At 61.3% G+C, this 26,181-nt stretch overlaps 3 protein-coding genes across 3 annotated transcripts; all 3 read left to right on the forward strand.

Annotated features, from left to right (window-relative positions):
• Positions 1–92: 92 nt before the first annotated feature.
• On the forward strand, positions 93–13,189 carry PA2G4 (proliferation-associated 2G4). Its single transcript, XM_052810175.1, has 13 exons — positions 93–296; positions 3,155–3,283; positions 3,920–4,025; positions 4,255–4,324; positions 5,490–5,582; positions 6,358–6,421; positions 8,012–8,090; positions 9,125–9,203; positions 9,533–9,666; positions 10,297–10,391; positions 10,882–11,009; positions 11,456–11,509; positions 11,792–13,189. The coding sequence occupies exons 1-13, from the start codon at positions 209–211 to the stop codon at positions 11,855–11,857; spliced, it is 1,185 nt and encodes a 394-aa protein (XP_052666135.1). The 5' UTR covers positions 93–208; the 3' UTR covers positions 11,858–13,189.
• A 1,913-nt stretch (positions 13,190–15,102) lies between these two features.
• Positions 15,103–17,463, forward strand: ZC3H10 (zinc finger CCCH-type containing 10). The gene is made up of 2 exons (XM_052810163.1): positions 15,103–15,284; positions 15,841–17,463. Exons 1-2 carry the CDS (start codon positions 15,118–15,120, stop codon positions 17,060–17,062), a joined length of 1,389 nt encoding a protein of 462 aa, XP_052666123.1. The 5' UTR covers positions 15,103–15,117; the 3' UTR covers positions 17,063–17,463.
• Positions 17,464–17,782: 319 nt separating this feature from the next.
• Positions 17,783–25,752, forward strand: ESYT1 (extended synaptotagmin 1). Its single transcript, XM_052810136.1, is given in 32 exon segments — positions 17,783–18,117; positions 18,875–18,916; positions 19,018–19,152; positions 19,244–19,317; positions 19,500–19,572; positions 19,679–19,768; positions 19,882–19,937; positions 20,036–20,159; positions 20,251–20,427; positions 20,685–20,767; positions 20,868–20,916; positions 20,982–21,071; positions 21,175–21,267; positions 21,367–21,438; positions 21,551–21,637; positions 21,834–21,983; positions 22,058–22,189; positions 22,583–22,759; positions 22,935–23,017; positions 23,103–23,151; positions 23,243–23,332; positions 23,447–23,542; positions 23,622–23,693; positions 23,781–23,867; positions 23,952–24,053; positions 24,055–24,099; positions 24,182–24,321; positions 24,523–24,621; positions 24,707–24,838; positions 24,930–25,035; positions 25,106–25,155; positions 25,280–25,752. Coding segments are annotated over 32 exon segments (3,156 nt in total). The 5' UTR covers positions 17,783–17,850; the 3' UTR covers positions 25,314–25,752.
• The last annotated feature ends 429 nt before the right edge of the window (positions 25,753–26,181 follow it).

Consider the following 26,181-nt stretch of genomic DNA (forward strand, 5'->3'; position numbering starts at 1 on the left):
GTGTTGCGCCGCGGGGTCTGCCGGGAGTTGTAGTCCAAGGTATGTGTGTGGGGGGGCGGGGACTCGCCTTCCCAGCGTGCGCCGCGCGGAGCCCGCGCTCCTGCCCTGCTCGCGCTCTCTCGCTCGCGCTCCCCGGGGTCTCCTCAGCGCGGCGGCGGCGGCGGCAGCGGCGGGGGGCGGCGGCGGCCGGGCGTAGGCGGCTCCGACCATGTCGGGCGAGGAGGAGGCGGCCGAGCTCACCATCGCTGAGGACCTGGTGGTGACCAAGTACAAGATGGGGGGGGACATCGCTAACCGTGAGTGCGGGCCGCGGCCGGGCGGGGGGAGGTAGGGTGGGGGGGGGGGGGGTAGCGGCGGGGAGGGGGCGCCGGGCCTGTGCGGGGGTCGGGGGGTGACTGGGGGAGAGGGGGTGTGGGGGGGGGGTAAGTGGCGGGTGGAGGTGGTGGGCCTGGGGCGGGCGGCGAGGCCTGTGGTCCGTCGTTCCTCCTCCCCCCCCGCCCACCTCAACAGCCGTTTTCATGGCGGGGGGGGGGGGGGGCGGCCGTACGTTACCCCCGGGTGGCGGGGGCTCCCCGGTTCCCCCAGGCCCCGGCCCCGCACGGCGGCTGCCGGCACGTGGCCTCCGCGCCCCACGTGCACCGGCGGCGCCGAGTGGGGGGGGGGGGGGGGCAGGGCCTGCCGCCCCCCCCCCCCCTCCTCCGTCCTCCCTCCCGCGGGGGGAGCCGGGAGCGGGGCACGGCCAGGCGGGGCCGGCCGGGCGCCGACGCTGGCCACATCCTGCCCCGGGGCTGCCCCGCTCTGCTCTTTTGTTCGGGGCTTTAACACACACACACACACCCCCCCTTCCCTGCCGGACAGGGCAGCTGCACCCCCGGGCGACAGAGCCCCCCGGTGGGTGGGTGGCGGGGGCGAGCCCCCGGGAGGAGGGGAGCGCCGGGCTCGGCCCTGGCAGCGGGTTTCTTTGGCGGAGAGACCCGGTCTGCCCGGGGGGAGGCTGCCCCGGGCCGGGGCTGCTGCCCGGCACGGGCTCGGGCGATGCGTTGGTCACCCCTAAAACTTTGCCTTCCCTACTCCGTGTTATTTGCTTTTTGATGTTATTTTCATTAAACGCTTATTTTTGCTGTATCATTAATGGTGGTTAGCTGCCCCTCGAGAGGGGTGACAGCTGTTTAAAGAGCTAACTGGACCGGTTCTATGAGGTCTTCCCAGCATTATGAACAGCCTCCATAGTGGCGTGTCCCACACTAATTGTTGCTGACTTCGACGCTTCTTTTTAAGTCATCGCTCCTGACGGTAACTTGGGATGCAGCTCAGGAGAGAGACGTGGGGCTGAAAGCCGTGATGATGTGGGTTCCCCTTTGGGAAGGGAGGTCGCCGCTTTGGCTTCTCTGTCTGCTGGGCAAACCGGATTTAATGGCATGCCCTCTGAGTTTGGCTGCATGGAGGGACTGCCTCCTTTCCCACGGGGGAGAGGCAGCTCCATCACAGCGTGTCTTCTCCCTCACGGGCAGTGTGAGCGTGTTTGGGAAGAGCAAACACAGAACTGTGGCAAAAAGTTCAAAATGCCTTGGGTTCTTGTCAGAGCGAGGTGCCTTTTAATGATATAAAGTGCTTTTAATTCCCTAAACGAAGCGCTGTGGAAGGCCAGAGTACAATTAGTAGGTGTTCCTTGGTCAGTGCTATCGCGCTGTCTGCTTCTTGGTTTTGTTCGAATGCTCTGATGAAGGCGGCTCTCCATTTATCTTTGCACTGTGTTTGTTTTAACGTTTCCTGTTCTCGCCTCTCTGTGTCCTGCCATCCACTGAATGTCTCTTTATCAGGCTTTTATCTGTACTTAAAAATATTCTGAATTTGTTATTATTTGTGGCGCATGGAAGGGTGACTGAAGAGATTTGAAATTTAATTGTCATGCAGGTGAAAGGCTTCAGGTTTTTACTCAGTGGCAAAGAAATTACAAAAACCAGCCTGCTCGTAAACATCCCCCTCGGTACTTCTGAAATATTTATTGCTGTCATACCTAGAACACGTGCAGAAACTCCCCCCAGATAGAGGCACTTCACAAAACAGCCTCTTGTAAAAACAATGTGCTCACAGAATGAGGAGAAACTGTGAGGATACCTTTTATCTCAGGATCCGAAAACGTTTCAGGGTAAGCTTTATGACTCCCTGTAAAGCATCCCAGCTGGAGAGAGGAGGAAGAAGGGGAAATAGCAGCTCGGGGGTCCGCTGGTGACAGCTGGAGCACCTCAGCCCCTGGACTGGTGGGGAGACCATTGAGATGTGGCTCCTCCAGCAGCCCCTGGGCCCCTGTTTCACCATCGAGGTGTGTTTGTGAATGTTACTCTCCACTGTTTCAACCAAAGCTGCCGCTTTTACACTCCTTTTCCCCCTTATCCTATAAAGCACGAGGCACACCGTTATCTATGGTGGAACCAAAACGCTGCTGGGGCTTGCGGGTGCTAAAATATGCCCAAAAGTGGGTGCAGGCAGCAAAACTTCCTCTAACCTGCAGCGTGGAGCACGGCCTGTGGAGTTCCTTGTGTCAGGCAGTGCACTGGCAGCTGCCGGCACTGCCAGGCCAGAGCACGTGGGTTACCTTTAAAACACGTTTCTGCCGAGCAAGGGACTAACGTAACTGGCTCTGCTGCGCCGATCCTGCGCTGCTGCCAGCTCTTGTGCCCGACAAAGCCTTTCAGCTGCTCCGTACCTCTGGTCTCACACGTCCGCAGCAGCGGTCCCTGCTCCTTTGATGTGCTGCGCGTCCCAAGTAATTTCCAAACCTGTTTCTGTAGCTCTGACTTCTCCAGAAAGAATGTGGGAGAGCGGTGTTCCTGCTTGGCTGCTTTGTTTGACAGACCTCGGTCAGCACAGGCAGGTGTCTGAAGCTGCAGCGCTTCACCTGTGCAAACCTCCGCGTACATTCGTTTGCTCGCGCTCTCTGTGAAAAAGTTCTCGAAAATAAAATAAAAATTAAAGTGGAATTTCTGCCTGTCCACGGTCCTTTTGGTGAAGAGCTGAGTCCAGAGTCTTGTTCTCTCTTAAGAAACAAACAGATCATTCTGGCACAGTGCTGTGTGGTGAGCGTTGGTGTTAAGATTTAAGGCTGTTTATCGCTAACATGCTTCAACAGCTTTGTGTCTGTGTTTGAATTAAGGGGTCCTGCGTGCGGTGGTCGAAGCGGCGAACTCCGGAGCATCGGTTCTCTGCCTGTGCGAGAAGGGAGATGCCATGATCATGGAAGAGACTGGCAAGATTTTCAAGAAGGAAAAAGAAATGAAAAAAGGTGAGGCCTGCTCCAAAGATATTTTCAGCATTGTCATGTTTCTTGGTCCTGTTGGGTGGCTAGTGTGAACGGGCAAGAGCACAGAAAGTGCTACTCGGTGCTAATTAGCCTAAGAAATAGTTTGCTGTTCCCAGAAAGCCAATTTTAACCCAAATCCTCCTACCTGCCCTGCTGGTAAGCATCACTGGTGAGCCTCAGCTTCCCCTTTCGATTCACCCAATCATCCACACTGTTGTCCAGAGTAACTCCTGTTTCAATGTCCTCCCTTCAGGAAGTCCTGCAGTACGGTTATCGCTGGTCTGTAGTTGCCGTGGGAATTGTGTGACACTCGAGTGTGTCACCCAGAGCTCCCTGATTTCTGTTCTGGAGACTTGAGGTCCCTTTTGCAGGTGGCTCACCACCTTGGGTCTATTTCTTTGATGGTTGCCTGGGCAAAAGGAGAGCCGGTGCAGGAGCAGACCACGCACTGCCTTCCTCGTGGCTTTTTGGCTAGAGACTTGTGTAACGGGGCATTTTACAGCACTTCAGAAATTGAAATCTGTAGCGATGATCCACATTGGCGGGGCTGCTGCCTGTGCCGGGTGTGAGGCTGCATGGTTTCATGGAATGTTTTGGGTTTTTTTTTCACCTTTATAGGTATTGCCTTCCCAACGAGTATATCAGTAAATAACTGTGTCTGCCACTTCTCCCCCCTGAAGAGTGACCAAGACTACATCCTCAAAGATGGAGACTTGGTCAAAATGTAAGTGTCTTGGTTATACTTCTTGTGAATTTACTGTTGGCACCTGGGCTTTGCTTTCTAGTCCTGCTTGGTGTGTCAAATCTTCCTCAGCGTGGCTAATTAAAGAATCTAATAGCTAGTCAAGTGAAGCGCTTGAAACATACTTGAGTCTTCTGATACTTCTAGAAGTCACACAAGTTTCGTGAGCTGTGACGCCCCACCTGTAATTAATTCTCTCTTTGTGTTGCAGTGACTTGGGAGTCCATGTTGATGGCTTCATAGCAAATGTAGCACACAGTTTTGTCATAGACGCCTCAAAGGTAGGTTTTTAATGGAGTGGTGCCTCTTGCCACTGCTACTTTACATGCAGTCTAAAGGAGATATTAAAAAGCTGATGTTCAGGTGCCTCTGGTTCCAAAGGCAGCAGGAGTGTGGAGCCTCGGAGAGGTGTCCACTTCATTTCACAAAGGCACCACAGGTCTGGTGTCACAGCAGTGACAGGGTGAAAACCGTCCCTTTCCTAAAAACTATTCAGTCCTCTGGAAAACGAGGGCTGCCACGCTGTTTCAACACGTACAATTTTGCAAGGTTACAAATAATTTGAGACAAACCACGTGTGAGTGGCACTGCAGTGAGTTATTTGCATGTAGAGTGTCTGCGGCTGTGGGGTGGACTGGGCAGACTGGTTTTGCTGCCCCCTCTACTGGCCGAGGCACAGGGAGCTGAGCGCTGCACTGCTGGGAGTCTCTGCCTTCACCTTTGCAAACTGAGCTCAGGGGCGACTTGTTCTTCAGACCCCAAAACTAGTCCCTGCTGCCCACTTCTCCTGCCTGAATGCACCAGCATGGACTTTTCTCACCTGGGGCTGACTGCAGCATACAGCCCTGGCACGTGTTGGTGAGGACGCCACCGTGGCACGCATGGTTTGGTCGGGCATTTTTGAAGTGACGCTAAGCCATGCTTATGCAGAGGGGATTACTGTTGTGTGTGTAAAGTTGTCATGTAAGCTTGGAACAAATTTTTAGCTGTAGTCTTGGGAGGAGGATAGTGGTGTGGGTCTTGGGAATGGCGTTTCTCCAGTGGCTGTGTCTGAATGACTTGATGGGGAGAAGCCAAAAAAGAAAAAAATCTTTTGAAGTGTATTGAAATCTTTCCAGTCCACATTTCTGGCTACAGGAGGGTCGTGTTCTGTTTTCAGTCTTTGACAGTGATACGCTTGTACTAGGGTGTCTCTGTTAAAACTCGTGAGAGAGCCAATTTGGTTGTGGCTGATACTGATCTGCTCTTTTAATGGAGGAGAGGCTAATGATTGAGCTGTGGAGCCAGAAGCCTTTCCACCTCTGAGCTAGATTTCCCCGTTCACTGGGCGGGGAGTGTGTCCAGTTAGATGGAGAGTCTCCATCTCTAGATACTCAGAACAGTGTTCTTGCTAATAAGAGGGAAGGGAACATATGTTAAAAAGCCTTTATTTTTCTGTTCTTCCAGGAAAACCCTGTGTCAGGCCGTAAAGCTGATGTCATCAAGGCAGCTCATCTGTGTGCTGAAGCTGCTCTGCGCTTGGTAAAGCCTGGAAACCAGGTGAGTGACTAATACGGGGGAAAGTATGTCTGGGCACGGGGCGAGGAGCTCAAGCACAGACGCTGCCTGTGCCACGCTTTGTGCGTAGAAATAAAAGCGTATGACCTTGCCTGGGAAGAATTGCCCAGCGATGTGGGGAATCTGGAAGCAGCTGTCTGCAGACAGCTGAGCTGCTGCTGGGGTGAGCACTGGCCCGCTGGGGCAGGTGGCAGTGACTCTTCTGTCAGCAGCTCTGGCTTCCCTGTGGGACCTGAGCTCTTCCTTGTGCGATGGTGGCTTCGCAGAGAAGCCTCGGTGCTCCCACTCGCGGGTCCTTTTCTCGCTGAAGACAGCTGGGCTTGCACAGCAACTCTGCTGAACAGTGCTCCTGTAAATCTCCCACTTGCACCTCTCCCTCGCCTTGTGCTCAGGCGCCTCAGCAGTTGTGGGCGATCTCCTTTGTCGCTGTGTTACTATTCCAGACGTACTTGTGTCGCTCTTAGTTGCTAGTGTAATCCCCTAAAGAGGGATGGCTTGTGAGAAGGTACTGGGTGCAGTGCGGGAGGCTGAGCTGGCCTTGTGTTATGTGTCGTTTTTGTTGATACAGGATTAAAAATGGAAGCCTGACACTGTTTCTCCTTTTTTTTTTTTTTTTTTTTTTTTGGAGGTGTTAAAGCACCAGTCAGTTAGAAAGCCTGCCTGTTTTATCACAGAACACTGTTGAGTTAAAAAAAACCGTCATGCTTGTGGCTTGAATTTTATATCCTTAATGTGATTTCATGTGTCCTTCATCCAGAACACACAAGTGACAGATGCATGGAACAAAATAGCCCACTCGTTTCACTGCACGCCGATTGAAGGTAAGGACGGGGGAGCAGCTGATCAGAGGTAGCGATGTTTTAGCTGCACACTAAATCCTGAGCTGCCCTATTCAAAATCTGGGAAACATTTAATGACTAGGAGTCCTAGACATGCCATCTTAAAATGCAGCAGCCTTTGCTAAAAAAATCCCTTCAAAACTCTAGATTCTTCTTCCTTCCTCTGTTTTTTTGATTTTTAAAGATGCATTAATCTAGGAACAATAGAGATGGACTTCCACAGCTGGTAGGTAGTGTCCTGGCTCGTGGACTTCCTGCTGACCTTGGGCAAATCGCGTGGCCCTTTGCTTTCATACTTGACCACTCGTAGTTAAAACCCCTTTAGCAAATCCATAACAGAGCTTGTTTGTAATGCAAGAGCCACTGGAAAAGAAGCCCATAGATATGCAGGGTATGTAATTTCCTTCCAACTCCAAACTCATTCACGTTCTCTTAGCAGTGTTGATAATGGGCGAGTGGGAAGGCGCTGGGATAGCTTCTAGTAGAAATGAGACCACTGGCTTTTTGTCTGAAAGGTGGCGAGAGAGCTTAGCCTGACATTTGGCACATGCAGATGCTTTTCTCCTAGTTGGTGACATCACTGTCAAATGGTTCTTTCAGCCACAGTTACATTGGTCCACTATTAGTTAAATTCCCTGAAATACTGTAAAGCTGGCTCGTTCTCTTCACTCGCCTTAGCCCAATCTTGGAACATCAGTTCCCTGTTCCTTGTGTGGGATGGCTTTGTGGGTCTCCTCAGTGCTTTGCTCCTTTCTCTGTGAAAAAACATGGCATCAGCTGCAGTGAGGAGGCGGCCGCTCACACTGTCAAGGGAGTTTAAGCAGCCACTGTTTTGGAAACAGTCAAGTGCCGTAATTATCTAGGCACTGGCAGCAGCATAAGGCCCCAGTTGATGAAAACAAACGGAGCTGTTGGCGGCTGGGGTTGTGCTTTCCCTTTCTGCCAGCGGCAGCCGTCCTTCCTGAATGGAGATGTGCGACTGTCCCTGCTGGCTGGTGGCTTGGGGAGCAGAACAGGAACGGCTGCAAGTGCCTCTTCCTAGGCTTCGATTTGAAGGTGAACTGTAGGACAGAAGGGAAAAGTGAAGCAAACCCCTCAAAATACCCTTTAAGTGCTGTACAGCTGAGGTACTGGGGAAAGGACTGAAAGTTTCTATTAACTTGACATTTGGCATCTTTAAAAACACCCGAGGGTGCGTCGCACGTGCCTGTGAGTTCACCTTCAGTCCGTTCCAGCCCACTGGTGTAGTGCACGTGCCTTATGGAGAAGTGGCAGTACTTGAAAGGGCTCGGTGGCTGGCTGCGTTTCTCGCGGGAGCTTGCAGCTCCTCCTCGATGGCGAGGAAGCGTTGCTGAAGTCAGAGTGGGCTTTGGGGAGCTCTGTGTCTGTGCTAATGCACTTGACGGTTCACGACTGAGGGAAGCTGAGGAAGTGCTAATGCCAATGATGGTTTGCTTTCCTCCTCGTTCTAGCTGAGGGCTGCAGTCCTGGGCCCTGGAGTGTTAATAATGCAAGTCGCTGTGTAGCTGGTTTGCAGCTCAGAGGTGTTAATGGATTCTCTTATCGTGGCAGGGATGCTGTCGCATCAGCTGAAACAGCATGTGATCGATGGAGAGAAAACAATCATCCAGAACCCTACAGACCAGCAAAAGTGAGCATCACCTCTGGGGTTGCTGCTTCCAGCAGCATTTGGGAGGGGTGTGACTAGGTCCAGAATGGTGACCCTGTTTCTCACTGTGGTATCAAGGCGGGGATGTAGCAAGTATGTTTAATTTAACTGGGTTGTAGACTGCTCCCCATGTGGCCTCTTTCTTGAAGTCTGACCCAGTAGGGCAAATTTGTAGCTTGTTAGCCCCGTATCTTCTTGTCCGTTTTGTGTGAACGCGAAGTGTGGCTCTGTGTTTGGGGATTGTTCTAAGAAAGAAAGAAAGGCTCGAAGTCACTGACGTGAGGCTCCTTGCTGGCACCTGCAAGTGTTCTTGGTTTCTGTCCAGTTTCTCGAAGGAGTCTGCCAGCAAAATAACCAACTGTTGCTAGTTGTAGTGGTGGATGCTAATTCACCAGGAGCTGTGCCAAGACCTATCGTTTGTCTTGCAGAAGCTGCCAGGAGCCCACTGGATGGGGATCACTGTCAATAGCATCTCGGGATGGTTTTGAACTAATGAGCTGGATATGTCATTCTGTTCTCTTCCAGTAGCTTCTCTCCCTCAGGGATCCCTCGGGGTTGGGTCTCACACTGAATATTTAGAGCTCAGTGGCTTTAAATCCAGCACTTGGACTGTTAAGTTTTCAGGTGTGGTGATGTACCAGGCATGGTGGGGCTCTTGGCCTGCCTAGGATGTGACCACAAGTTCAAAGAGCTGGTGCTGAATGTCTGAGAGACCTCCCACCCTTTACTGGGGACGGAGCTACTTGTCATGAGGAGGAGGAGCACTGGCTTGTCATTGTTTTTCTCTGCCAGCCTGTCACTGATCAGGTCTGCTGCCTGGCATCTTCAATTTCTGCATTTTCTGTGCCAGCTTCTGCTCTTCTGGTTAGGGACCTGGTCACTGTAGCACTACTTTGTGCTTGTAGACCTTCTTGGGCTAAGCCCAGTGTGGGCTTGTTTGAGGTACTGTGGCTGTGTAGGAAGTTTTGTCTTCTCTATTTACTATTCTTTGACTCACCAAACTTTTTTTCATCCAGGAAGGACCATGAAAAAGCAGAATTTGAGGTCCATGAAGTTTACGCTGTTGATGTTCTTGTCAGCAGTGGAGAGGGAAAGGTGAGTCCGGTGCTTCTTGGCCTGATGTTCCTCTGTGTGTGTGGTCAAAGCGTCTGTGTTCCAGGATAGTCATCAGCAGCAAGTGGTGTGAACAGCCACATCCTTGTGGGTGCCAGTTCCAGCCGGGGAATACTTGTTGCCTGGGTATTGTTGCGTTTTTTTGGGTGGAGCCTTTTCCATCCAAAAAGTTGAGGCGCACCTTTAAAGTGTCAGAGTATGGACAGTGCTTGTCTGATACAGCCATCCCAGTGCGCGCAAGCAGTTGGCTAATCTGGCTGAGGAGGTGCTGCGCTGCTTTCCTGGTCTCTCAGCGCTATTTGCATTTTCAGGCAAAGGATGCTGGACAGAGAACTACAATTTACAAAAGGGACCCCTCCAAACAGTATGGCTTGAAGATGAAAACCTCCCGTGCCTTTTTCAGTGAGGTGGAGAGGCGCTTTGATACTATGCCATTTACTCTCAGGTATTTGCTCTTACTCGTGGCCTCCCCATGTGTTCAGAGCTGGATGCTCTGCATGAGCTTACAGACCATGCTGACAACAAGACTGACTTGCTTTCGCCATCCTGTCGCAGAGAAGGAGGCAGCCTTTGCTGCTTTACATTGGGGTTTGCTGTATTTGAGCCTAGGAGTGGGTGTAGGAAGGATGTTACAGGCTTAAGCAGGAATCCCAGACAGAGCCTGAGGATTTGAGAATCTCCTGTGCCTCGTGTGGCAGGTGGGGAGCTGGGAGTTGCATTTAAAATAAAACAGAGAGGGGTGAAAGCAGTGTCAGGGTGCAGCATGCAGAAGTGAGGCAGTTCCAGTCAATTTTTCTAAGTGATGTACTCTCAAACTAAGGAAACAATGTTCACTTAACAGGCTCTTTTCATCCTTAAATCCACTTGCCTTTCCCACTCTCTGGAGGTAACAGTTCACCTGGCAGTTGCCTGCTCTGGCAGTCTTTGTCACTGCACCACAACACTGCCAGGGCGAGGGGGACGCATGTGAATAAAGTCTCCAGCCTGACCCTGGTGGCAATTCTGAAACCTGCGGGGTGGAGTCTGGCTTCTAGGAAAGGGCCTGAGCTCAGGTGTGGCTCTGTCTCCTCCGCAGGGCATTTGAGGATGAGAAGAAGGCCAGGATGGGGGTGGTGGAATGCGCCAAACACGAGCTGCTCCAGCCTTTCAATGTCCTCTACGAAAAGGAAGGTGAGAGCTGGTGGTGGGAGGACTGAGAGCCGGGTGTGGATGGGCACTCAGCAGACAAGTGTTGGTTGCTTCCGGAGTCTGGTGAGACCGGTGCTGATTCTGTCTCTGTATAAATACCAGAGATGCCCTTCAAGGGCCCTGGGATTTATCCTCCAGGAAACTCGCTACCCATTGGCTTCTGGATCTTGTTTTGGAATCATTCCAGTGATGAGATGAAATTTTTTGTGGAGTAATTTCCTGGGCAGGAGGAGAGATTGATGGCTGAGGCTCTCTGGTTTGCTTACAGAGCAGGCTTGGCAGGGTGGTGCTGAAGGAATCGTTTTGCCCTGGCTGGGGTAGGTTTAAGAAGTTCCTGCGAGATGGTTTAGGGCTGTGACAGTGTGGAAATGGCATAGGAATCGAAATGTCTGTTTAGAAACGTCTGCCCAGATACCTGGTGGATTGGCTACATGGGGGCTGTGGTGTAGTAATGCCTGTTTCTGTCTTGCAGGAGAGTTTGTTGCACAGTTCAAATTCACAGTGCTTTTAATGCCCAACGGTCCTATGAGGATAACCAGCGGCCCCTTTGAACCAGAACTCTACAAGTCAGAGTTTGAGGTGCAAGATGGAGAACTGAAGGTTGGTTAAAAATAATAATAAATAGATGTGATGTAGCACATTGCGTGGGTCACCCTGTCTTTGCATCCCTCGGGGTGAAGGTGGGAAGTAAAATCCGGCAGACAACAGGGGAGGGCCTGAGGCATGAGCTTGGAAGGGAAAAGGCGTGCTTAAGACCAGGTTGGGCCCTTATCTCCTGCATCAAGCGCCAGCTCTAGTGGCTTGATAAGGACACCCAGCCCTTTCCTAGGAATGGCTGAGAAGTCTCAACAGCCAGCTCCAAGGCCTCATACCTCGGCGGGGTGTGAGGCTGTGGCATTCCCCATCTATCACTGCACCCCTTGGGACTTACCACCATTCCTTCAGTGGCTGGCGGCGCTTGTTCTGCTTTAAAGGCATTTCCCTTTATCTTCTGTCAAAAAAAGGAGTCTGCTTTCTAGCTGCTTATGTTTCCTTCCTCTCTGCAGGCCCTTCTACAAAGTTCTGCAAGCCGGAAGACCCAGAAAAAGAAGAAAAAGAAGGTAATTTGGCCACGTTTTGTGAGGATTCGTGGCACGTTATCTCTTGCAATTGGCAGCGCCCGAATGTTACCCAGGTCCTGTGTGGTCACGTTTTGGGCTCGCCTCTCAGCCCACCTTAAAGTATACTCTGGTGTTCCCCTGGCACGGGAAGCGGCAGCCTCGTGGGAAGGGGGCTCTAGGTGTCTCGGGTGGGCTGCCTCGTACCCGCTGCCAGCGCTGTGGCTGCGCGCAGTCCCCGAGCGAGCCCCTGTTCTTACCGCCGCCGTGGGTTTGTTTCCACAGGCCTCCAAGAACGCAGAGAATGCCACCACGGGAGAGACAGCGGAAGAGAATGAGGCTGGCGACTGAGCAGCTCCCGCTCCCTCCATGTAGCACCCAATTCACACACACTCGCCCCTTTTCCCCCAAAAAACAGAAGCAAAATAATCTAGCACTGTTTGTCTCTTACGACCAAAACAAACAGTCTGGACTTCCCACTGACTACAACCAGCTCCTATTGACTTTGCCAATGAGGGAGGATTCTCTCAGCCACTTCAGACTACTTAAAAAAAGAAAGCAGAAAAATAAAATCAGGAGTAAAAGCTAGTCTATATCCACTCTTTCTAACCTTTTATACTACCCATACTTGTTGAAGAGGTGAACAACTAAGCCGATCCCCGTGAGAGAGGGAGTGTAGAGAGCTGCCTGCTTTCTTCTTCCTCCTCTCTTCTTTTTAATTTCTCCCGTTACAGATTTTCTTGGAGGAAAAAAAAACCAAACCAAACAGCTGATTACGCCCGAGAGAAAGTGCCCTGTGTTTAGTGATATGGTACACGTGGACGGTGTAAGGTGATCCGCCTTGCCATGCCGTCTCAGCTCCTCCAGGCTGCGTCGGCATTCCTCTCTGTTTCCCTGGGGCAGACGATTTCTCACTCTCTTCTTTTAGCCTCTAGATTGTACATTTATAATTGGGAAAAATATCAAATTTTATCTCCCCTGTGAAACTGCAGACTGTTCAGTCTACTCTGTTCTGTCTCTGCCTTGATTTACGTATAAACGCTCTATTTTTTAATATGCCGCTGTGGCGAGCTCGTTTTTAAATTTGACTGTCCAACTTGCTCGGAAGCAGATGATGTTCCCCACCTGACAGCTCTGCAGAGTGGCAGGAGGCCAGTGAGCTGCCTGCCCCCCGGCAGTGGTTTTTAATTCCCTGGTGTCCTGGGGAGTTTCATTCTTCCCCGTGGCTGGTTTCCATGGCCTGCGAGGATGTTCCACTCTTTGACGTGCGTTGGTGGCTCTCAGAAGGGTCTCCTGTCCGCATGTGCTCCTCTGGTGATAGGCGAGGGAAATGCTACAGGAGTTGTCGGACTAGGGCTAGAGTCCGGCCAGGGGTATCGCTCTTTTTTAGTAAGTCTTTTTAAAAAAAAAAAAAAAAAAAAAGAAAAAGAAGAAAAAAAAAAGAAAAAAGCCAATTGAATTACATGTAGTTGAATGTGAGGTTTTTTTCTTTGCGGGTACCTGCTGACCGGCTCTCTGGTTATTCCCCTGCTGTAGCTGGATTTGGGAAAAACTCGCCTTTAAAAATGCTCCTGGGCGTCTCTGCAGGCACCATGCTTCCTCGCCAAGATCTGGGTTTTCCACCCCAAACTCCACACGTGCAAATATTACCAAAGTCAATAAAAGAGAATAAATGATGCGCTATTTTTTTTTCTGAATTTTTCCATCTCTCTCTGCTCCTGTTCTCGAACTCTTCCAGCTCTGGCGGGACCCCGGGGCCGGCACAGAGCCGAGGGGCCGGGGACGGTGTGGGATGGACGCGGGGTCCTTGCCCAGCGCTGGCCGGAGCAGGGGGCTGGAACTGCTGGTGGTCTGGTCTGGGCAGCAACAAGGTCTTAACCAAGGCCTTGAGGGGAAAAAAGAAACCTTGTTCCCTGGGAGGAACTTTTAGCATTTTTAAGCAATATTCTGCCCTCTGTGGAAGAAAGGCAGAGCTAACCTTTCTCATAGTCAGCAATACAGATTTATAAACCGCTGAGACTTGCTGGAGGTTTATTTAATTTTATATTTTTACTTTAAAGAGAAAAAAAACAACACTGTACCTCTTGACACAAGAAACAAAAATCCAGTTGTTGAAGACTTTTGACTCCTGAGAAGACCTCTGTAACTGAATTTTTTTTTCCCTCTGAATATACGTGACTGGTGACATCTCCCTTTGGCCAGAGGAACGGCTCTGCTCTCTGGGGCTGGGGGGGCAGCGCGGGGGGGACGGGGGTGCGGAGACCCCCCCCCCCGGCCCCCACTGGGCCCGGGGCTGTGCAAAATGGCTGCCGGCTGACGGACTACAGTTCCCGTGATGCCTCAGTGGGCGGGAACTACAACTCCCGTCATGCCCCTCGCCGAAGTGGGCGGAGACCTGCCCGCTACCCTATAAATAGGCCCCGGTAGGCGCCAGGCCCCTCTCTCGGCCGCCGTTGCCGCCATCTTGTGGGCCGCCGCCGGCCGCCTCCATCCGTCGCCATCCGCCGCCCGCGCCGCCACCCGCCCGCCGGGACTGAGCGCGGCGCCTCCGCACCGCCATGAGGGCCAAGGTGAGCGGCGGGGGGCGGTCGATGGCGCCTCATTCCACCCCCTCCCACCCCCTCCCCTTCCCCTGGGGGGGGGGGGGGCTCTCCAGCAACGGCCGGGCCCGGCCGGAGGGGGGAGCGCTGTGGGCTGGAGAGCCCGGGGGGGGTGGTGTCCGTTGCACCGGGACGTGGAGCGGGACCGGGGGGCTCGGTTTGACGGGGGGGCTCCTTGGGGGGGGGGAGCGGAGCCGGGGTCTCTGGGGACGAGTGTCTATCGCGGGAGGGGGGTGTGTGTGTCTATCGCGGGGGGCTGGTCCCTGTCGCGGGGGGGGGGGGGGTGTCTGTTGGGGGACACCGGGCTGGGGGTTGGGCCTCGCGGCGGGCGCACACACGGGGGGGGGGGGGGGCGGCCCCAGCACCCCGGTACTGGCAATAACGCACCCCCCCCCCTTTTTTTCTCCCACCCAGTGGCGCAAGAAGCGCATGCGCAGGTACGTGAGACTCCCCCGGGACCGCCGTCCCCCGGTCCGGTCCCGCCGCGGGGGGGGAACGGGACCCCACCGCCGCCATCCTGTCCCGCCGGGCGGGACCGGTCCCGGGTCCTGAGCGCCGCTCTCTCCCGTAGGCTGAAGCGGAAGAGGAGGAAGATGAGGCAGAGGTCCAAGTAGGCCCCGCCGCGGGGCCACCGCCGACACCGGGGGGGGGACGTCCCGGTGCCCACCGCCCCCCCTCCCGGGGCGGGAAGGAAGGAAGGAACGGGCCCGGTGCCCCGAGCCGGGGAGGGGGAAGGAACCCGCTGCGTCGGGCCGGTTGTTTGCTCTGTGGCGGCCCTTGTGCCGCGAATAAAGCTGGTGGTGTTGGGACGCGGTGTGGTTCCTGCCGGGGGCCGGGGCGGGGGGGCGGCGGGTTCCTCCGGTAACGGGGGCGGACGGGCGGGACGGGGTCACCGGGCGGCGCTGGGGTGGGATCCCGCCCCGCGGGGCCGGTAGCGGGGAGGGACGGGGGATGCCGGCGCGGCCGGCAGAGCCGAGATGGCGGCGCACACGCGTGGCGTCACGGTGACGAATGAGCGCGGCGCGAGGTACGCCGGGAGGAAAAAAAGAAAAAAAAGCGCGGTTTCTTCCGGGTCGCCCCGGAAGCACCATAGAGCGCTTCCTGCCCGGCGCAGAGCGGCGGCCGGAAGGGGCCGCTCATTGTTGGCGCTGGAGGACCCGCGAGGAGGCCGCGAGCGGGTGAGTGCGGGACGGGCCGCGCCGGGGACGGGACGGGCCGCGCCGCTACCGGGAACGGGGCCCCGCTCCGCCGTCCCGGGGCCCCCCCGCGGCGGCCGCCCCCGCCGCGCCCCGGGCCGGGCCGCTGCCGGGCCTGCCCCGGGCCTGCAGGGCCGTTGCTATGGAGACCCAGCGGGGGAGGGAGGGGGGGCCACGCCCCCCTCCGCCCTCCCGCTGCGCCCCGGCGGGGCTGTCACCGGGCGGACGTCTCGGTCCCTCGGGCCGGGAACTGGCGGCACCCGGGCCTTACCAGCCGCCCCCGGTGACGCCGCCGGTACCGGCAGCCCGGGGGAACTGCCGTGAGGGGTTGCCCGGGCCCCCCCACCGGCTCCCTTCGCGGCTCGGGGGGCGGCGGTGGCACCGGCACCGGGCAGGGACACCCGGGGCTGCCCGGGCCGTGCTGTCCCCAGCCCGGTGCTGGTGCCTTGGGGTGGGTGTTTACCCAACCCCTGGCCTCCCCGGTGCCGGGCGGCCGCTCCCGGTCCCCTCCCTTACCACCCTCCCCTCCCTCCCACAGTGCCCGGAGCCCCGCGGCGGCAGCGGCGGCGGCGAAGATGCCGGACCGCGACAGCTACAACAACGGCAACAGCGGGGATGAGGTGGGCGCCAACGCCGACGACATCTGCCGCGATTTCCTGCGCAACGTCTGCAAACGAGGCAAGCGCTGCCGCTTCCGGCACCCCGACATCAGCGAGGTCACCAACCTGGGCGTGCGCAAGAACGAGTTCATCTTCTGTCACGATTTCCAGAACAAGGAGTGCGTCCGTCTCAACTGCCGTTTCATCCACGGCACCAAGGAGGACGAGGACTGCTACAAGAAGACGGGGGAGCTGCCCCCGCGCCTGCGGCAGAAGGTGGCCGCCGGGCTGGGCCTCTCGCCCGCCGACCTGCCCAACAGCAAGGAGGAGGTGCCCATCTGCAGGGACTTCTTGAAGGGAGACTGCCAACGGGGCGCCAAGTGCAAGTTCCAGCACCTGCAGCGGGACTACGAGTACGAGGCGCGGGGCATGGCGGCCCGCGAGCAGGGCATCGTCCCCGCCGTCCGCCGCTACGACCCCTACGACGCCATCTACGACCCCGACCGTTACGACGACCACGACCCCGTGCTGAAGCGGCGACGGGTGGACGGCTTGCACTTCGAGACCTACGAGTACAGCTTCGCCAGCCCGCGGACGGTGGAGTACCGGCTGCTGGAGGAGGAGAACATCATGCTGCGCAAGCGCGTGGAGGATCTCAAGAAGCAGGTGAACAACCTGCTGGCCACCAACGAGGTGCTGCTGGAGCAGAACGCCCAGTTCCGCAACCAGGCCAAGGTGATGACGCTGAGCTCCACCGCCACCGCCACCGAGCAGACTCTGGCCCCCACCGTGGGCACCGTCACCAACTACAACCACAGCATCGCCCAGACCCACACCACGCTCAGCAGCCAGGCCCTCCAGCCCCGGCCCGTCTCCCAACAGGATTTGGTAGCTCCCGCCGGAGCCCAGGCGGCTCCCCCCGCCAACGCCGCTCCCCCCATGAACCCCGAAATCACCCCGCTTTCGGCCGCCTTGGCCCAGACCATCGCGCAGGGCATGGCCCCCCCGGTCTCCATGGCGCCGGTGGCCGTTTCGGTGGCACCGGTGGCCGTTTCGATGGCGCAGCCATTGGGCGGGATCACCATGAGCCACGCCACCACCCCCATGGTGACATACCCCATCGCCTCCCAGAGCATGAGGATAACGGCCATGCCCCACTGACCCCCCCCCGCTGTGGGGACTGCGCCACCGGTGAGGGGGGACGGGGCAGCCGGTGGGACCGCCAACCCCCTGTGAAACTGAGCCGAGGAGGAGGAGGAGGAAGGGCAGACCCTCCCCAGCCTGTGGACAATGGTGGGGGCTCTCGCCTGGCTGTGCGGTAACCCCCCCCCAAACCGGGGGCTTTGCGCCTTGGCCCGGCACCCGCCGCACCGGGGTGGGGGGGTTGTTGGTAAAACCTCCCGGGGAGGGTTGGGGCTGCTCCCCCCAGGGAGCCCCGTGTATGGACACGCCCCCCCCCCCCCATCCTCCCTGGTGCCGGGTCTGTGTCCCGGTGCTGGGGGAGGAGGGGGGGGGGCGGCACCGGGGCTGCGGCTCCCCCGGGCCCTGTAACGTTTTCAACTATTAAAAAAACAGAAACTCAACAGCGATCGCTCTCCCGCCCCCGCCCCCGCTCCGCCGCGACTCTCCCGGGGATGGGGGGCGGCGGGGAGCGGCCGGTGTCCCCGGGGAAGGGCGGGACGGGCGGGGGGGGAACGGGACGGGACGGGGACACAGGGAGACGCCGCTCCCGGGACGGCGGCGGGACACGTGACCCCCGCCGAAGACCCCCCTCGGCCCCGCCCACCAGCTCCCTCCGTCACGCCCCTCCCCTTGAGCTCCGCCCAATGGTTGCGCCGAGCGCAGTGCCGCGGGGTGGGGCGGGGCAGAACGGGGCGTGGCCGGCGAGGCCCCGCCCGGTGCGGTGGCAGTAGCGGTAGCGGAGCAGCGGGAACGGGAACGGGATCGGGATGGAGCGGCGGGGCGCGGGGCTGGCGGCGCTGGGCGCGCTGGGCCGGCGGCTGCTCTGGGCTCTGCCCGCTTACGCGGCGGGGTTGCTAGGGCTGGGCGCGGGTGCGTTGGTGTTGGCGTTGGCGCTTTACGCCGGTTGGCGGCGGCGGCGGCGGGCCCGGGAACGCGGGATGAGGTTGGCCGCCCGCCTGCAACGAGACGAGGAGGCCGCCGTACGCGCCGCCGCCGCCGGGCTGGGCGCGGCCCGCGGGGAGCTACCGGCATGGGTAAGCGGGTCCTCCGCCAGCCGACGCCGCGCCGTTATTCCCGGCGGCGGCAGCGGGACCGGCTCGGGCTCCTCCCCCACCCCGCTCCGGGCGGGACCCCCCCGGGGCCGGGATTTCCCCCTCCCCTCCCACCCCCGCTCCACTGAGGCCCCCCCCGTGGCCGCCAAGATGCTGCAGTGCGGCCCCCGAGTGGGGTCCCCCCGCTCGAACCCCCCGCAATGGGGTGACACCCACCCCCCCCGCTCGTCCCCCCCCCCCCCGGTACCGCCCGGGGCCTTCCGGCAGCGCTGGGGCCGGGCCGTGACTCACCGTGCCCGGGGGGGCTGTTTCCTGCCCGGGCGCGGGGGGGGGCCGAGAACCCCCTCCCCGTGGTGCTGGGGGGGTCGGGACCCCCCTTCTCAGGACCCCCCTTCTCGGGACCCCCCCACCACCGGGACCCCCGGGCTCGGCCGCGGGGCTGAAGCTGCCGCCAGATGTTGGTCACAGCTGCGGGGGGGGGGGGGGTCACACACCCCCCCACACCCCCCCACCCACACATCCCCCCGCCGCGACTGTCCCACCCCACGGGGGTCCCACCGGGCCGGTTGGGGAAACTGAGGCACGGTGCTGGGTGGGGCCGTGCCGTTGCACTGGAGCAAAACCCGTGGCCAGAGCTTCCTCCCCCCCGGACCCGCATCCGGCCGGAACCCGCACCCCCCCCCCCCCTTCCATTCCCCCCCCCGGCCTCACGGACCCCCCCCGGCCCATCTGCCCACAGGTGAGCTTCCCGGATGTGGAGAGGGCAGAATGGCTGAACAAGGTGAGGTGTCCGTCTGTCCGTCCCTGCGTCCCTCCATCTGTCCGTCCCTCCGTCCGTCCATCCATCCCCCTGTGTCCGTCCCTCCGTCCCGCTGCCGGCAGGTCCTGGCCCAGGCCTGGCCCTTTTTCGGGCAGTACATGGAGAAGCTGCTGGTGGAGAACATCGCTCCGTCCATCCGAGCCTCCAACACCCACCTCCAGACCTTCACCTTCACCAAGGTGGACATGGGCGAGAAGGTAGGGCTCCCCTCAGGGGCGGGGGTGTGTCCCCCCACACACAGCTCCCCAATCACCCCCCCCCATGGCTCACTGCTGTCCCCCCCCTCAGCCTCTCCGGGTCCTGGGGGTCAGGGCTCACCCCGGCACCCACAAGAAGCAGATCCTGCTGGATCTCAACATCAGGTGAGCGGCCGGAGCCACCCGTGTGGTGAAGGCGCCGGGTCTCAGTCCCCTGCACAACCCCCCCCACCCCATGCTGGGGACTCCCTCTGCACAGCAGCTGCTGGAGCTCCCCCTCGCTGGGGGGGCCCAGGGGGTGTCATGGCAAAGACACCCCCCCCAACCCTTCTGTCCTGTCTCCGCAGCTACGTGGGTGACGTCCAGATCGACGTGGAGGTGAAGAAGTTCTTCTGCAAGGCTGGGGTGAAAGGCATGCAGGTGAGGGGGGGGTCTCTGCCCCGGCTGCGGGGGGGGCTGGGGGTATGGGGAGCTGGCAGGGTGGGGGGCTGTGGCCATGGGGGGGTCACATCTCGCATCCCCCCAGCTCCACGGGATGCTGCGGATCATCCTGGAGCCCCTCCTCGGGGACGTGCCCATCGTGGGGGCCCTCACCATGTTCTTCATCCGGCGCCCGGTGAGTGCCCTCCCCCCCCTCCAAGGGACCGGCAGCCCCGGCCCCCCCCAAGTAGGATGCGGCTGGGGTCCAGCCCCCCCCTCTGACCCCATTCCCCCCCCCCCCCCCCCCAGATCTTGGACATCAACTGGACAGGGATGACCAACCTGCTGGACATCCCGGGGCTCAGGTGAGCCCCAGCCCGGCTGTGAGGGTCTTCCCGGCCCCCCGGGACCACCGTGCTGTCCATGGCCCCCCCCGTGACTGTGCCCACACCCCCCCCCCCAGCTCCATGTCGGACACGATGATCATGGACGCCATCTCCTCCTACCTCGTCCTGCCCAACCGCCTCCTGGTCCCGCTGGTGCCCGACCTGCACGAAGCCGCCCAGCTCCGCTGCCCCCTGCCCCGGGTAAGGAATGTCCGGGGGTGGGGGGGTCCCGGGGGAGTGGGGGGCACCCTGCACCGGGCCCCCCATCCCTGGCTGACCCCCCCCTCCGCAGGGCGTGGTGCGGGTGCACCTCCGGGGTGCCCGGGACCTGCGGTCGAAGGACCGGTTTATGGGGGGGCTGGTGGAGGGCAAGTCGGACCCCTACGCCGTCCTGCGCGTCGGCACCCAGGTCGTCACCAGCCGCGTCATCGACGACAACCTCAACCCCACCTGGGACGAGGTCTATGAGGTGAGATCCCCCCCCCTTCACCGGGGACCCCCCAGACCAGCTGGGGTTGTTGGGGGCTGCAGGGACCCCTGTGTCCCCCCTGACCTGGCTGCAGTTGTGGGGGGCACAGGGACCCTCCCAGTGTCCCCAGCTGGGCTGTGGGGGCAGGAGCACCCCAACCCAGCCAGGCTGGACAGGGGGACCCCCATGAGGTCCCCAGCCTGGCTATGCTTGGGGGGGTACCCCCTGTGTCCCCCCCTGCTGACCCTGTCCCCCAGTTCATCGTGCATGAGGTGCCAGGGCAGGAGATGGAAGTGGAGCTCTTCGACAAGGACCCCGACCAGGACGACCTGCTGGGCAGGTGCGGGGGGGCCGGACCCCCGGGCTGATGGCTGGGGGGGGGGGGGGCTGGCTGCTGCCCCCCCAGCCCACAGCTCATGGCCTCTCCTACCCCTCCCCAGGATGAAGCTGGATTTTGGGGAGGTGCTGAAGGCCCGGGTGCTGGACAAGGTGGGTGCCGGGGGAGGGGGTGCTGGGGGGGCCGGGGCGGCCATGCTGACCCTTTTGCCCCGCAGTGGTTCCCGCTGCAGGAGGGGGGCCAGGGACGGCTCCACCTGCGCCTGGAGTGGCTCTCCCTCATGTCCGACGCCTCCAAACTGGACCAGGTGAGCGGAGCTCAGCCCAGAGATGAGTTTGTTGGGTCTCAGCCCAGCTGGGGTGAGGTCACGGGGTGGGCTGGCTGACCCCCCCCCCGGGCACATCCCCCAGGTTTTGGAGAGGAACCGGACAATCGTGGCCAAACCTGATCCACCATCAGCCGCCATTCTGGTCGTGTATCTGGACCGGGCTGAGGACTTGCCCGTGAGTGGGGGGCCAGGGGGGCCAGGGCTGCCAGTTCCCTGCTCTGTGGGGTCAGAGATGTGTGGGGCCCCCCCTGACCCCCCCCCCCTTTCTTTGCAGATGAAGAAGCCGGGCAAGGAGCCCAACCCTATGGTGCAGGTCTCGGTGCAGGATGTCACACGGGAGAGCAAGGTGGGCTGGGGGGGCCGGGGGGGGCCCAGCCATGCCGGTGCGGCCCCGCAGAGTCAGGGTTGGGGTGCAGGGGCCGGGCTGGCTGGTGGGGGTCTAACCCTGCTCCCCCCAGGTGGTCTATAACACATCTGCTCCCGTCTGGGAAGATGCTTTCCGCTTCTTCCTGCACGACCCTGTGAACCAGGACGTGGACATCCAGGCGAGACCCCGACCCTGTGTCCCCCCATATCCCCCCCCCAAATCCCCAGCCCCATTTCTCCCCTTATCCCCCCAAATCCCTGTCCCTGTTTCCCCCTCCCAAGATCCTCCAACCCCCATTTCTCCCCCATATTCCCCCCAAATCCCCCCGTGCCCTGTTTCCGCCGGATCCCCATGACCCCCCCGTGCCCCCCCAGGTGAAGGACGACCCCCGCCAGAGCAGCCTGGGCTCCCTCTCGCTGCCCCTCGCCCGCCTGCTCGACTCCCCGGAGCTGACGCTGGACCAGCCCTTCCAGCTCCAGCACTCAGGACCCGGCAGCCGCCTCTACATGAAGCTGGTCCTGCGGGTGAGGGGGGTTTGGGGGGGTCGGGGGGGGGGCTACCCCTGCCCACCCCCCCCCGCTGACCTCCAGCCCCGCAGGTGCTCTTCCTTGATGCCCCTGAGGACAGTGGCCCCCCACCCACCCCCTCAGGGCAGCCGGACCCCCCGGCCACCACCGGCGGCACCCACCGGCCCACCCATGCCAGTCCTGACCCCCAGTTTGGCACTGAGGTGGGGAGTGGATGGGGGGGGGCCTGGGGGGCATCACCGGGGAGGCTGGAGGGCTTGGGGGGGGGGCAGGATGGGGCCCAGGGGCAAGGGGACCTGCAGAGGGGAACGGTGTGGGGAGCTGGGAGGGAGCGATTTGGGATGGGATTGGGGGGGTCCTGGGGGCAGGATGGGGGTGGGGGGGGTGCTGGGGACTAGGATGGGGGGGTCCTGGGGGCAGGATGGGGGTGGGGGGGTGCTGGAGGGCAGGATGGGGCTCAGGGGCTTGGGGGGGTCCTGGGGGGCCAGGATGGGGGGGTCAACGGCAGGAAGGGGGGGTCAGGGCTCAGGGGGAGTTGGGGCTGGACGTGCCCGGCAGCCCCCGTGCCAGCGCCCGTCGCGTCCCGGTGTCCCCAGCACGTGCTGCGGATCCATCTCCTGGAGGCCGAGAACCTGATCGCCAAAGACAACTTCTTCAAGGGGGTGGTGCGGGGCCGCTCCGACCCCTACGCCAAGGTGCGGGTGGCCGGGAGGGTCTTCCGCAGCCGCGTGGTCAAGGAGGACCTCAACCCCCGCTGGAACGAGGTCTACGAGGTACCCCGGGGGGGTCCCCGCGCCCCGTCTGCCCCCACCCTGGCCATCGGTCCTGTGGGCATGGCTGTGGTGTGTGGGGGAGGGGGTCCTGTTCCCGTGTGCGTCCCCCCCAGGAGGGGAAACTGAGGCACGGGGGCTGGGAGGGGACCCACCGGTGCCGCCTCTCCCTGCCCAGGCGATCGTGGACAACGTCCCGGGGCAGGACGTGGAGTTCGACCTCTTCGACAAGGACATCGACAAGGATGACTTCCTGGGCCGGTGGGTGCTGGGGGGGCACGGGGGGGGCCGGGGGGCTGTGGGGTGGGCCCCCCAGCCCTCACCATCTGCCGCCCCCCCCTCCTAGGTGCAAGGTGCCGCTGAGGCGGGTGCTGAGCAGTCGCATCATGGATGAGGTAGGAGAGGGACCAAGGGAGGGCTGCAGTTGGGGGGGGGGGGGCCTGCAGCAGAGGGGGGGGGTCTCACCCACCCTCCCTGTCCCACCAGTGGCTGCCACTGGAGGAGGTGAAGTCGGGGCGGCTGCACGTGCGGCTGGAGAGCCTGGCCCCCAGCCCCAGCGCTGCCCTCCTTGAGCAGGTAACGAACGGCCCCCGGCTCGCCAGGACGAGCATCCCCGTCCCCGTCCCCGTGTGCCCCCACACCACGGCGGGACCCCCAGCCCACCCTCACACCCCCCCCACCCCACTCCAGGTCCTGCACACCAACAGCCTCCTGCAGCCCGCCCGCGGCGAGGAGCTCTCGGCCGCTCTCCTCTCCGTCTTCGTGGACCGAGCCGCCGACCTCCCGGTGAGTGGCTGCCCCAGCACCCCCCCATCATCATCATCATCATCATCATCTTCATCATGCCCACCCCGCTGTCCCCCAGCTCCGAAAGGGCTCCAAGCCGCCTGCCGCCTTCGCCAGCCTGGCCGTGCGGGACGTCTCTGTCAAGACCAAGGTAAGACGGGGCGGGGGGGGGGGCTGGGAGGGGGTAAGGGGGTACGAGGCAGTGGGGGGTCTCTCTCACCCGCTCTCGTACCCCCAGACCTGCACCCCGTCGGCCGAGCCCGTGTGGGATGAAGGCTTCTCCTTCCTCATCAAGCGGCCCCACGTGGAGTCGCTGGAGCTGCAGGTCTCTGCCCCATCCCCACGGCGGGGGTCCCGTCCCCACGGCGGGGGTCCTGTCCCGGGGTGCTGAGCCCCCTGTGCCCCGCAGGTGAAGGAGGAGGGGGGGCAGCCCCTGGGTGCCCTCAGCCTGCCCCTGCCCCAGCTCCTGGCCTCCGAGGGGCTGGCACTGGACGGCTGGTTCCCGCTGGCCGGGGGGGGGTCCCGGCAGCCAGATCCTGCTGCGGGCGCAGCTGGGGGTGAGTGCTGGGATTGGGGGGGGGCGGTGAGGAGGGTGGGGGGCCGAGACTGCCCCTCACCCCCCCACCCCTTGTCCCCCAGGTCCTGGTGTCGCAGCAGGCGGAGGTGGGGGCCGGTAGCGTGTCCCTGGCCGGGGGGGACGCTGCCCCCCAGCCCGCGGAGGCGCCGGGGGAGGAGTGCGGGATGGGGGGGCTGCGCCAGCGCCTGCTCCCGGCTGACAGGTAGGGCTGGGGGGGCGCGACCCCCCCCCAGGGAGCATCCAGCCCCTCTCCCCTGATCGCATCCAGCCCCCGTCCCTGCATCTGCTCCGGCTACAACCCCCAAACCGCAGCGGGGGGGGGTCCGGGCATGAGCCCCCAGGGCCGAGCCCCCCCCCCAGGGGTCCGGGGTGGGGGGGGGCACTGACCCTCTGCCCCCCGCAGCCACCCCGAGCCGGCGGAGGGTCCCCTGGGGCGGCTGCAGCTCACGCTCTGGTACTACGGGGAAGAACGCAAGCTGGTGGCCATCGTCCACGCCTGCAGGTGAGGCTACCTGGTGGGGGGGTCTGCCGGGGGGGTCTCAGGGCTTGGACCCCCCCCCCCCGCTGAGCTGTGTTCCCCCCCCCAGGAAGCTGAGGGCGGTGTCGAAGGAGCTGCCGGACCCCTACGTGTCCCTGGTGCTGCTGCCGGACCGCAGCCGCAGCACCAAGAGGAAGACCAGCGTGCAGAAGAAGACCCTCAACCCCGACTTCAACGAGAGGTGGGTGGGGGTGATGGCGGGGGGGGGGGGGGGGGAGTGCCTGCCTGCCTGGTGCTGCCCAGTACGGCCCAGTACAGCCCAGTCTCCCCAGGTTCGAGTGGGACGTGTCCCTCGAGGAAGCGTCGCGGCGTAAGCTGGAAGCTCACGTCAAGTCCACCCTGTCCTTCATGTCACGGGAGAAGGAGGTGCTGGGGAAGGTACGGGGGGGTCTTGGGGGGTCCGGGGGGGTCCGGGGGGGGGCCCTTCTGAGCCTTTGTTCTCCCCCAGATCCATCTGGACCTGGCACAGGTGGATCTGTCTGAAGGGGGAACCCACTGGTGAGTGGGGGCTGTGCTGGGGGGTGTGTGGGAGGTCTCTGGGGACTCCCAGGGGGTCTCCCTGGGTTGGGGGGGTTGTGTCGTGTGTCCCCCCCCGTGCCCCCCAACCTCTCTCCCCCCACAGGTACGAGCTGCGGGACGAGCGGAGCAGCCCCTAGAGCTGGGCCCCCCCCCCGGGCCCCCCAGTCCCCACCGTGCCTGGGGCCGTGGGAAGGCCGAGGGGGGGGGACTGGGCCCCCCGGCTGCTCCTGCTGATCCCCCCACGGCCCCCCAGCCTCGCCACTGACCAAAGACATGCTGGGTGGGGGCCAGGCTGGGCCCCCCCTGTGCCCCCCCAGACTGTTACATATCTCGTGCCTTTTGCCCACCGAGGAGCCTCCTGGCACGGGGGTGGGGGGGGGACCCGGCCTGGGCTTCTGCCCCCGGGCCCCCCTGGCCCCCCCCCCCCCCCCCGGGAAGATGCTTTTATTGGAGCCGCTGCCACCGCCGCCACGCCACCGCCGTGCCACCGCTGCGCCGACCCCCTCGCCACCTTCCCGGGGCTGTGACCCCCTATGTGCCCCCCCCCCCCGGTAATAAAGGAGGGAGGAGACGGCGGCAGTGGCTTCGTGTGGTTTTGGGGGTCCTGGGGGGGGACCCTTGGGGGCTGTGGTGTCCCCCCCACTGTAGGCTTCCCCCATGGGTGTCCCTCGTGGGGTGTTCCCCGTCTTGGTGGCCCTACTGGGGTGTCCCCCACAGGGGATGGTCATTGGGATGTGTGTGTGTGTCCCCCCCGAGGTGTCCCCATGGTGGTGGTCCTGGTGGGATGCCACCCACGGGGTGTGGGTCATCGTGGTGTCCCCGGCGGGGGGTGTCGTCATGGGGGTGTCCCCGTCGTTATGTCCCTGTTGTTATGTCCCTGTTGGGGTGCTGCCTGGGGGGGGTGGGGCCCTCGGCATGTGTGTCCCCCCCCACGGGGTGCTGTCACAGGATGCTCCCTACTGAGGTGTCCCCCGTGGGACCACCGTTGGGGTGTCCCCCGTGGGG

This window comes from Harpia harpyja, chromosome 15 (assembly GCF_026419915.1).
Source record: "Harpia harpyja isolate bHarHar1 chromosome 15, bHarHar1 primary haplotype, whole genome shotgun sequence".
Lineage (NCBI taxonomy): Eukaryota > Metazoa > Chordata > Aves > Accipitriformes > Accipitridae > Harpia > Harpia harpyja.